This window comes from Rhinolophus sinicus, chromosome 18 (genome assembly GCF_057876585.1).
Source record: "Rhinolophus sinicus isolate RSI-liver-muscle chromosome 18, RSI-T2T, whole genome shotgun sequence".
NCBI classification, from domain to species: Eukaryota; Metazoa; Chordata; class Mammalia; order Chiroptera; family Rhinolophidae; genus Rhinolophus; species Rhinolophus sinicus.
Genome location: NC_142518.1, coordinates 33,959,284 through 33,971,813, shown reverse-complemented (window position 1 = coordinate 33,971,813; position 12,530 = coordinate 33,959,284). Strand labels below are relative to the sequence as shown.

At 40.8% G+C, this 12,530-nt stretch overlaps 1 protein-coding gene across 1 annotated transcript in view; it reads left to right on the top strand.

The window, feature by feature from the left end:
- Positions 1 to 293: 293 nt before the first annotated feature.
- The window catches only part of MAOB (monoamine oxidase B), a 136,985-nt gene continuing 124,748 nt past the window's right edge, over positions 294 to 12,530 (top strand). The window contains exon 1 of the mRNA XM_019717754.3: positions 294 to 450. Coding sequence (XP_019573313.3) covers positions 405 to 450 — 46 coding nt within the window. The 5' untranslated portion in view covers positions 294 to 404. The remainder of the gene's footprint in view (positions 451 to 12,530) is intronic.

Sequence of the window (12,530 nt, the reverse complement as noted above, 5' to 3'; positions counted from 1 at the left end):
ATTGCTCCAATCTGGGGAGTAATTGGGGTGCTGGAGGAAGACACCCCAATCTGCCACCCTCCCACTCCCCAAGCTCAATGGCACACTAGGAAGGCTGATGGAAAAATACTGTGCAGAAGAAGGTCAAGGGGTGGTGGTCCCAGGGAGGGACTTTTGCAGGCCCCAGGCGGCCTCTTCCCCCAGGCGTCAGGTCTGAGCTGCCGAGCTGCCGGTGGGGGCGGTAGTCCAGAGCTCTGTCCAGCCAGCGCTTGGGCGGCGGGCGGGGCTCGGTTTACCCGCGCCCTGGGCGAGCTATATAGCTGCTCCACTGAGGTGGAAGTGGGCGGGGGCAGCGCAGCAGGCGGGGGCCGACACCGGAGACCAGAGCAGCAGGCACAAGGGCGGCCTGGAGAGGGACGAGCGCCATGAGCAGCAAATACGACGTTGTCGTGGTGGGGGGCGGCATCTCAGGTCAGTTGCGGCTGTGCGCCCTTCTTTTTCCTCCGGCGCTCGCTCGGAGAAGTGGCGGCCTGGGGAGGCGCGCCGTAGGAGGGGGCTGCCCACAGGAGCCCCTAGACAACCCGTGCACCGGCCGGGATCTAGAAGTTCCCAAGTTCCGAGCACAGAACCCTTCCTCGGAGGAAGGATTTGGTGTGCCCCTGCACAGAAGCAGGGAGCTGGAAGTCTGTTGAAGGTCTGGGACCAGACTTTGAACTATTCCCCTGAAAGGCTGCCAAGCCTCCGCTTGCTGGCATTTTCGAAGCGACGGGAAAGGAGGGTGGGCAGGCGAGAAACTCCTAGAGGGTACCGCAAAGGTCTGTCATTTGCCTCAAGCATAGGTCAGTTATTTGCTCCAACTTGACCTGGGCATTCCTCACCCTCGCTTGGAGCAGGCGTGCACCACAATATATTGCTGTTATACTGACACCAGGAAGACGACCTTGAACAGCTCCCAGTTCACAAAGAAGGGGTTGGACTCCTGGGCAGTCGGTTGCCAAAGCCCCTCCTGACCCCGATTCTCTGTGGTTCCGTGATTGTCATGGGTCTACCTGAGGCTACAGGATCTTCTTGGCAAATGCCTCTTCTCTTCTCATCCTCTCCTCCCCACCTTCCAGCGCAGGATCACCAGCCGCGGGCGGAAAAAACTTGGCTCTCTGGCCCAGCCCATATTGGGCAGTTATGGTGACATAGACTACCTTCTCAGACGAGGGGAGGGGTAAAGTGGGGTGGGGGCCCGTTCCGCACAGCAGGGCCCCCGAAGACAGAAATCAGAAGGAAGGATAGGGTCAGTGGGGGGACCCATCCTCTGAGGAGGGTCAGGTGGATTATATGGGGTGGGGTCAGTAGGAATCAGCAATGCTCCCAAAATAGCCTGGCGATGTTTTGGCCAAACTTCCAGGGCCTCCTGGTGCTTGAGCAATAATTCTGACACCCATGGATATGTTGGCTAAGACTTGCCCTAACCAGCTCTGAGGAGCATGGGTCTGCCTTACCCCCTGTAAAGCAGGCAGGGCAGAGGTGCTTTGACTCTGCTGTGCCTGGATGGAAACCAGGGCGTTGGATGTTGGGTGCTGAACCTGATCCTGGGCAACTTACTCCACTCCAGCCCTCCTCACCTTTTTCAGTCAGATCTCAGGCTACCACTTCTGTCTGCCTGGCCCTCCTGAGCTCACCTGTGCTAGGTTTTGTGCCCAGTGCCGCAAATACATAGATATAAACACAACAGCATGCTGAGGTGGGTCAAGGCTATACAGATTTAGTTTTCTTTTAGCGTTTTTGATATCTTTTTTCCTGGAGGAACTTGAATTTAAAAGCAGATTTACCTAGGTGTTTTAGGAAATATTACTAAGTGCTTCTCGATGCTGCCTTGCATAGCACCCCATCTTACGGTTCTCTTTCCAGGCCCCCAAAGTCTTTTTCTTGCCCAAAGTATGTCTAAAGGGTTCAGATTCTTCTATTCTCCCCTTATTTTGCCCTTTCTGGTTCATATTCCAAATCTTCAAGTTTACTCAAATCATTCATGTTAGACTTATATGGGAAGCACAGATACGGGTTTAGCTGTTTTCACAAGCAGTGGTGAATCTCTACATTCATTCCAAACTCTCCAAACAAGGAACTGAGGAGTAGACCTGCCTTTTCTCATGAACATCACATGGAATAGGCATTGTTCTAAAAACCAAGAAAGCAGAGTTCCAAGGCCTTATTTAATTGCTTCATCTGCTACATAAGGATAACACCAATTTGTCATGGCTAGATTACAGGGTCATTGTGAAGGGCAAGTGAAGCAGTGTGTAAAAATAGCTTTATAATTGTAACATATGACACAAGGTCCTACAAGAGTTTTGCTGCTTTATTCAGACAATAGGCACTAGGGTAGGCTGTGGTAGGCGATGCAAAAATAGATCACATTGTTATTGTCATGGAAGATTTGTCAATACAGGAAGGGAGATGAGATACCCGAATAAAGACTATACAAGGTGTAAAGTGGTATGTGCCACAAAAAGAATCCATTCATTAATTCATTATTCATTCATTCAATGAACATTTACTTCCTGTCCCACATCTTATGCCAAAAAGAATGAAGGGTGAATTATACAGGGCTGTTGCCCCTGGGGTTCTCACAAGCTATTGTGGGAGGCAGAGTCATGAGCAATTAGTACTAATGACCTATGATAGATGCTTTAGTAGCATATGCAAAAAGTTTTAGAGAAGGTGATTGGAGAGAATGTCTAACTCTGCCTGAGACAATCTGGGCATACTTCACAGAGGAGATGACATTTGAAGTAGGTCTTAAAGAATGACTATGAATCCACCAGGTGACTAGATGAAGAAAGCATTTTAAGCTAAGGAACAGCTTCAGAGGGCAAGAGGGTGGAGGGGTAGGCAAAAAAAAGTGGAAGGGATTAAGAGGCACAAATTTCCAGTTATAAATGTCACAGGGATGTAATATACAGCATAGGGAATATAGTTAATAATACTGTAACAACTTTGTGTGGTAGCAGATGGTTACTAGATTTATTGTGGATCACTTTGGAGGGTATATAAATGTCAACCAATATATTGTACACCTAAAATCAATATAATATTGTATGTCAACTACAATTTTTTAAAAAATTAGTTAATTGAAAAAGGAAAAAATCACATATATGTGAAAGAACATGGTAGCATGCTTAGAAACCTTAAGAACTTCAGTGTGGGGATTTGGGGGGGTCTGATGAGAGACCAAGCTACAAACGTCAGTTGGGATGAATTATAGGGTGTCTTGTATGTCATCCCTAAAAGGTTTAGTTCCTTCCATGGTCATTGAAAGACAACTGAGGATTTTTCATTCACAGAGTGACATGTGTCAAGTGACAGTGTTGGCAAAAAGAGGGACATGAGGAAGAGGAAGAGCAGGTTTAGGGGAAAGATGGGCCATCTGGAGTCGGAGGTGCTGGAAGAACATCCAAGGAGAGGTGTCTAGCAGTTGGAAATGCAGGGAAGAAGTTGGGCTTACAGATGTGTGTGACAAAGAAGTTTTAGTTGAAGCCACTGAAGTAAATGAAATGACCCAAACCAAGACTGTAGAGAGAAGAGAGGAGCCCTAGGACAGAATTGGAAAAGAGGGTGCTTACCTCCACTACCGGGAGGAAGCAGATATTTCAGTCTTTCTCCATAGTTTGATAAGAGAGATGAAGAAACCGAGAAATTGAAAAACACTTCGTTAACCTTAGATCTTAGCTCAGAAGTCATTTCCCAGGGTGGTCTTCCCGAATCCCCCCAGGTGGGATTAGATGCCTCTGTTTAACTCCCCTCTGCCAGCTTGTTCTTTTCCATGAGTTTTTAATTGTTCACTTATTAGTGTAATTACAGGCATACATTGTGTTGTTGCACTTTGCTTTATTGAGCTTCACAGATAGCGTGTTTTTTATACAAATTGAAGGTTTGTGGCAGTCCTCCATCAAGCAAGTCTATACGTGCCATTTTTTCAACAGGTTCAGATGATGGTTAGTATTTTTTAGCAATAAAGTATTTTTTAATTAAGGTATATACATTGTTTTTTAAAAGACAATGCTATTGCACACTTAATAGACTACAGTATAGCATAAATATAACTTTTATGAGCACTGGGAAACCAAAAAAAATTTTAAAAATCGTATGGCTTGCTTTATTGTGATATTTGCTTTATTGTGCTGGTCTGGAACCAAACACACAACACATCTGAGGTATTCCTGTATTTGTTCAATATCTTTCTTCTCCACTAGGCTGTAAGCCTCTAGAGCCCAAAAAGGTGTCTCTTTTCCTTCCCAGAGAACCTCCAATCTCCAGCTCCATAGCTCTGCCTGGCCCAGTTGGCACTTAATAAATGTGTTGAATTAGTGAACATTAATTTTATACCAACAAAGTAGCAATTGATTGGATCTGAAATTCACATCCATTTACTACCAACCCATTTGTATTTCCTCCTAAATCATTTTGAGAATGGGAAACATGGTAAAATCAGAATTTTAGAATTAGTTAGGTGACTGACCCAATGATTTACATTTAAAAGTATCTGAATTTGACTCTGATTTTTAAATTTTGTTAATTATTAAACTTGATACATTCTGGTAATTCCCTGATAGTTTTTAAAGCTGTCAGCAAATTTTAGTCACTCCCATTGAGATAAATAGAGATATACTGGGGTATAACTGGTTAAAATATAACTTCCTTTTTTGATGTTTGAAAAGTTCCAAGGCGATTGTGAAACAGTTTTTTGGAAATGTGTGTGGTATCTATATGCATGCCTATTGATACCTTTTCACCCAAAGGAAAGTCATATCTGGAAACTTGCCAGAGCAGTCGCATTTTCCACATGGAACTGGGCTGCAGCACATTGTTTCTGTCCTGAGGCTTGGTTTTAGTGTTGGATTTGTGGAACCATGGAAACTATCTTTTGTAGTTCTGGAATGGCTCTTTCTTAATCCTCAAAATAGAAGTGAAAAAAAGGGAAACTTGAAACAGAAAGGAGAAAGTTTCTGCCAGACTTGAGAGGAGATTCACCCGTCTGAGGGTGGCACACACTTGGCTGAGATCCTGGAAGAGTTGGAGCTGGCCTTCCAAATTGTAACCAACACCAAGCAGGTGAACTGTGTGGCCAGGAGAGCAAGCCTGCTGCAGGCTGGTGGGACTGGCTTGGTCAGGGAGTGTCAGAGATAGCTTTCAAGGGATGATGAGTTGAGGGATGCAATAGGCAGATATGGCCCGTGTGTTATTGTCCAAGTCGCCTCATCATCTTTGATGAAGAAAGATGGAGAACATCCCTGGGCTCCTATGACCCACCCGAATGTTTAAAAAATAATAATCGTGTAGAAGTGCTTGGAAATTTGTATATCCCAGTAAAGAAGAGGATATGGAGAAGCAGTATGGTAATGTTAAAAGAGCATATACTTTAGCGTCAAACAGACGTGTTGTCAATCCCATTTCCCATATTACCTATTGTGTCACCTTAAAAGTTCTATTACTTCCCTGTTTTGCAGTTGCATTTGCTTTAAGATGAGGCTCCTAATGCCTTTATGGCAGAGGATTAGCAATGATGCACATTATGGACTGTACACAGTGCTAGGATTAGAAAAAATGCACATGGTGGACATTATGGCTTCAGCTGTACATTCTGGAAAATCCATCCTTGTTTAGCTTCTAGGGTTTTTCTATCTATGGGAGCAGAAGCAGACATTTTAGTGTAACCACTTCTTCCTTTTCACCAACTAGTGATTTTTCTTGCTGTGAGGCATTTATAAGGTGGTAACAGGATGCGAGGTATATGTGCAGGCTTCAGCAGGAGCCTGCCTGGTTCCAGCCTTACCTTGCCACAACCCCTTCCCTTTATTACAAGGGGCCTGAGGAGCTCAGACTCACACTGGCTCTGTGGTCTACTGTGTTCCTGATCAGGAGAAATTTTGGAAGCCCTAGATCTGTATTTCAGCATCACTCCAGCCTTGCTGTTATTCCAATTCTGACCTGGTCCTCGCTTCAGCAACCTGACTCCTGTCTTAATTATAATAAATAAATGTATTAATAATACATGATAATGCTATTTATTAATATTAACTATTTAATAATTATAAATAATAATAAAAACTAGTGTACTGAGTATTGTTTACATGCTGGGCAAGGCATTAGGAGCTTGACTTTTCTGGGTGTAGAATGACAAAGCCCTGTTTCTTCTGCTTGATTCTATTACCTGGAGCACATTGATAGGAGGGGCCTGCTTGGCGGGCCATGTGGGCAGACCAGGTGCCACTAAAGCCATAATTTCTAGGTCTTTGTATATTCTCAGAAGTCACCAGAGCACGTTTAAGGCTTGACTTGTTTATTATCAATTAGCAACAATGTCTTCTCCTCTGGCTCGGTATTGAGGTCTAGGCTCCCTGTCATCCGGGGGCAGTGGTACAGCATAGAAGGTTAAGATCTTGGTGTCTACCCTGGTTCCACTACTAAGTACCTATGTTACCTTAAGCAATATTGATGACCATTTCATGCCTTAGTTCTCTCATCTGGAAAACAGAGATAATAATGATATCTACTTCAAAACATGGTTGAGAGAATTAAAAGAGAAAATGCATGTAAAGTGCTTGGGATGGTGCTTGGCATTTGGCAAGCACACAGTACATGTTGGCTTTATTGTTAAGTGGGCTGACAGAATGGCCACTAAACATTAATGGGTCTGAAGTGCCACTGTGCCAGCTGACTGGACTCGACTGTCAAACGTTGGCTTAAGGAAGTGGTTATTGGCTGTGTATGCACATGAAGTAACAGGGACGCTGCTTCCCAGCCCTAATTTCTTGATTCCATATGATTTGCTAACGTAGATGATGTAAGAAACCCAGCAGCTAAACTTAAAGAAAAAGCTTAAGGTCTAGTTATTTTTTTTTAAATTTTATTTTATTAAATTTATTGGGGTGACAATTGTTAGTAAAATTATATAGATTTCAGGTGTACAATTTTGTAATACATCATCTATAAATCCCATTGTGTGTTCACCTACCAGAGTCAGTTCTCCTTCCATCACCATATATTTGATCCCCCTTACCCTCATCTCCCACCCCCCACCCCCTTACCCTCTGGTAACCACTAAACTATTGTCTGTGTCTATGAGTTTTTGTTTCTCATTTGTTTGTCTTGTTCTTTTGTTGTTTTTGGTTTATATACCACATATCAGTGAAATCATATGGTTCTCTGCTTTTTCTGTCTGACTTATTTCGCTTAGCATCATACTTTCAAGATCCATCCATGTTGTCACAAATGTTCCTGTATCATCTTTTCTTACCGCCGAATAGTATTCCGTTGTGTATATATACCACAACTTCTTTATCCATTCATCTATCGAAGGACATTTTGGTTGTTTCTATGTCTTGGTCACTGTAAACAAAGCTGCAATGAACATTGGAGCACACGTGTCTTTATGGATAAATGTTTTCAGATTTTTGGGGTAGATACCCAGGAGAGGGATTACTGGGTCATATGGGAAACCTATTCGAAATTTTTTGAGGAACCTCCACACTGCCTTCCATAACGGCTGCACCAGTCTGCATTCCCACCAACAGTGTATGAGGGGTCCTTTTACTCCACAGGCTCTCCAACACTTGTTACTATTTGTCTTGTTGATGATAGCCATTCTGACTGGGGTGAGGTGATATCTCATTGTGGTTTTGATTTGCATTTCTCTGATGATTAGTGACGTTGAGCATTTTTTCATATGTCTATTTGCCATTTGTATGTCCTCTTTGGAGAAATGTCTCTTCAGGTCCTCTGCCCATTTTTCAATTGGGTTGTTGGTTTTTTTGTTGTTGAGTTTCATGAGTTCCTTGTATATTTTGGATATTAGCCCATTATCGGAGGCACTGTTCGCAAAAACCTTCTCCCATTCAGTTGGTTGCCTCTTTATTTTGTCGATGGTTTCTTTTGCTGTGCAGAAGCTTTTAAGTTTCATATACTCCCATTTGTTTATGTTAGCTTTTACTTCCATTGCCTTTGGAGTCAAATTCATAAAATGCTCTTTGAACCCAAGGTCCATAAGTTTAGTACCTATGTTTTCCTATATGCAGTTTATTGTGTCAGGTCTTATGCTTAAGTCATTGATTCATTTTGAATTAATTTTGGTACATGGTGACAGCACTCCAGTTTCATTTTTTTTGCACATGGCTATCCAATTCTCCCAGCACCATTTATTGAAGAGGCTGTCTTTCCTCCATGGTATGTTTTTAGCTTCTTTGTCCAAAATTATCTGTCCATATTTATGTGGCTTTATTTCTGCGTTCTCAGTTCTATTCCATTGGTCTATTTGTCTGTTTTTCTGCCAGTACCATGCTGTTTTGATTATTGTAGCCCTGTAGTACAATACAAGCTAGAGTCAGGGAGTGTGATACTTCCAGTATTGTTCTTTTTTCTTAAGAATGCTTTCGCTATTCGGGGTCTTTTGTGGTTCCAAACAAATCTGATGATTTTTAGCTCTATTTCTTTAAAAAATGCCATAGGGATTTTGATGGGGATTGCATTAAATCTGTATGTTGCTTTGGGTAATATGGTCATTTTAACTATGTTGATTCTTCCAATCCATGGGCACGGAATGTCTTTCCATTTCTTTGTGTCTTCTTCAGTTTCTTTCAAAAATGTCTTATACTTTCAGCATATAGGTCCTTCACATCCTTGGTTAAGTTTATTCCTAGGTATTTTATTGTTTTTGCTGCAATTGCAAAAGGAATTGTTCTTTGTATTTGTATTTCTGAGATTTCATTGTTAGTATATAGAAATGCAATGGACTTTTGTACGTTGATTTTGTAGCCAGCAACTTTACTGTATTCGTTGATTGTTTCTATTAGCTTTTTGGTGGAGTCTTTAGGGTTTTCTATATATAGCATCATGTCATCTGCAAAGAGTGACAATTTAAAATCTTAATTCCCAATTTGAATGCCTTTTATTTCTTTCTCTTGCCTGAGTGCTCCAACACTATGTTGAAAGCAGAGGTTATAGGGGACAGCCCTGTCGTGTTCCTCAACGTAGAGCAAAGGGCTTCAGTTTTTCACCATTAATTATGAGATTAGCTGAGGGTTCGTCATATATGGCCTTTATTATGTTAAGGTATTTTCCTTCTATACCTATATTATTAAGTGTTTTAATCATAAATGGATGTTGTATCTTGTCAATGCCTTTTCTGCATCAGTTGATATAATCATATGATTTTTGTCCTTTATTTTGTTTATGTGATGTATCACATTGATGCATTTGCGGATGTTGAACCATCCTTGTGCCGCAGGGATGAACCCCACTTGGTCGTGATGAACAATCTTTTTAATGCATTGTTGTATTCGATTTGCTAGAATTTTGTTTAGGATTTTTGCATCCCTAATCATCAGAGATATTGGTCTGTAGTTTCCTTTTTTTGTGTTGTCCTTGCCAGATTTTGGTATCAGGGTAATGTTGGCCTCATAAAATGAGTTAGGGAGTACTGTCTCTTCTTCAATTTTTTGGAAGAGTTGAGCAGGATTGCTATCAGATCCTCTTTGAAGGTTTGGTAGAATTCACTAGTGAAGCCATCTGGTCCAGGACTTTTCTTTTGGGAAGGTTTTGGATGACTAATTCAATTTCGTTACTGGTGATCAGTCTGTTTAGATTTTCCAGTTCTTCATGGTTCAGCCTTGGAAGGCTATATGTTTCTAAGAACTTGTCCATTTCTTCTAGGTTATTGAATTTGGTTGCATATAGTCCTTCATAGTATTCTTGGATCATCCTTTATATTTCTGTGGTGTCCGTGATAACTTTCCCCTTTTTCATTTCTGATTTGGTTAATTAGTGTCTTCTCTCTTTTTAACTTAGTGAGTCTAGCCAAGGGTTTTTCAATTTTGTTAATCTTTTCAAAGAACCAGCTCTTTGTCACATTAATTTTTTCTATTGTCTTTTTGTTCTCTATTTCATTTAGTTCTGCTCTGAATTTGGTTATTTCCTTTCTTCTGCTGACCTTGGGTTTCACTTGTTCTTCTTTTTCTAGTTCTTTAAGGTGTAACATGAGGTTACTTATTTGGGATTTTTCTTGTTTGTTGTGATAGGCCTGTAATGATATAAATTTCCCTCTTAAAACTGCTTTCGCTGCATCTCAAAAATTTTGGTAGGTTGTATTTTCATTGTCATTTGTTTCTATGTATCTTTTGATCTCTCCTCTAATTTCTTCTTTGACCCGGTCATTCTTTAAAAGTATGTTGTTTAATCTCCATGTGTTTGTGTTTTTTAGTGCTTTTTTTTTGCAGTTGATATCCAATTTCAAAGACTTGTGATCAGAGAATATGCTTGGTATGATTTCAATCTTCTTAAATTTGCTGAGGCTGATTTTATGTCCCAATATATGGTCTATCCCTGAGAATGTTCCATGTACACTAGAAAAGAATGTAAAAGATTTTTTAGGATGAAGTGCTCTATATATGTCAATTATGTCCATTTCATCTAATGTGTCATTTAGGGGTGCTATTTCGTTATTTATTTTCTGTTTGGATGATGTATCCATAGCTGTCCATGATGTGTTTAAACCCCTAGTATAATTGTGGTTTGGTCAACTTCTCCCTTTAATTCCATTAGTAGTTGTTTGGTATATTTCAGTGCTCCCTGATTGGGGTCATAAATATTGATGACTGTTATGTCTTCTTGTTGTATAGTCCCCTTTACCATTATGCAATGTCCCTCTTTGTCTCTTGTTATCTTTTTCACCCTGAAGTCTGTTTCAACTGATATCAGTATGGGTACACCTGGTTTTCTCTGGACACCATTTGCTTTGAATGTCAATTTCTACCCTTCCACTTTGAGTCTATGGTTGTCTTTCTAGCTGAGATGCGTCTCTTGGAGACAGCATATGGTTGGGTTCAGTTGTTTGATCCAATCTGCTACTCTATGCCTTTTTATTGGTGAGTTCAGTCCATTTACATTTAGGGTGATTATTGATATGTGAGGATTTCCTGTCATTCTATCTTTAGTTTTCTGTTAAGGCTGTGTCTCCATGGTTTTTTGCGTTTTTGTTGTTGTCTATTATTTCTGTGTGGTGGTATTCTATGATGTTTCCCTCTGTTTCTTCTTTTATTACAGTATATATTTCAGGTCTGGATTTTTTTTGAGTGGTTACCCTTAAGTTTATGTAAAAGAAAGTTTGGTATTTAGAGTATTCCATTTCCTTCATTACGCTTACTTTCTTCATTCCCATATTCTGTTCACACCTTTACTCTCCCCCTTTTCATGTTTTGGTTGCCACAGATTGTCCCTGTTGATGGTAGTCAAATAGCCTCTTTTAGTATTTCTTGTAGTGCAGGTCGTGTATTAGAAAATTCCCTCAGCTTCTCTTTGTCTGGAAAGGTCTTTATTCCTCCTTCATATCTAAAGGATATCTTTGCTGGATATATTATTCTTGGCTCATAATTTCTCTCTTTCGATAGTTTGAATATTTGTTTCCACTCCCTCCTGGTTTGTAGAGTTTCTGCTGAAAAATCTGATGATAATCTAATGGGCTTTCCTTTGTAGGTTACCGTCTTCTTTTCGCTGGCTGCCTCGAGCATTCTTTCTTTGTCTTTGATTTTAGACAGCTTCAATACAATGTGCCTTGGAGAAGGCCTGTTGGGATTGAGGTAATTAGGTGTTGTATTTGCTTCTTGGATTCAGTGATCCAGTTCTGTCCACAAGTTTGGGAAGTTGTGATTGACAATTTGTTTGAATATATTCTCTGTTCCCTTCTCTTTCTTCTCCTTCTGGTATGCCCATTATTCTTATATTGCTCTTTCTGATGGAGTTGGAAAGTTCTCGTAGAGTTCTTTCATTTCTTTTAAGTCTCAAGTCTCTTTCTTCTTCCATCCATGTCATTTCCAGGTTTCTATCTTCGATGTTACTGATTCTTTCCTCCCTCTGGTCAACTCTGGTACCTAAGCTGGCTATTTCATTCTTAATTTCTTCTACTGAGTTCTTAATCTCCAGAAATTCTATTTGGTTCGTTTTAAAATTTCAATCTCTTTCGTAAAATGCTCATGTTGTTCTTTGATTGTGTTTCTGAGTTCATTAAACTGCCTTTCTGTGTTTTCTTGCATCCCATTGAGTTTTTTCAGAACTGCATCTTGAATTGTCTGTCATTTAAATCACATATTCCATATCTTTAAGTTCCTTTCCTGGAGACTTCTTACTTGCTTTCTGAGCTGTCTTGTTGCCTTTGTTATTCATGGCAATTACTGATTTATCATTTCTCTTCCCAGACATTTCCAGTAGTCTCTTCTGCAACAGGTTGATAGGAAGAGGTCTTTCTTTTGTTTTCCAGTACTTGTTGGTACAATGTTTATTTCCTCTCTGACTGCAGCCTTTTTTTCTCTCTCAAATGGTAGTGCTATGTTTTCTCTGCACTATTCCAGCTTCTCACTCAATGGGGGATTTCCCTGGGATATGGGTTTCTCCTCTGTTAATAGTTCGCGTAGATCACAGGGCACAGTGTCTGTGTGGGTATGCGGAGAGCTTTTGAAGTTCCAAAGCTCTTCCTGCACCAGATTCAGAGACTGTATGTTTCAGCAGTTCTG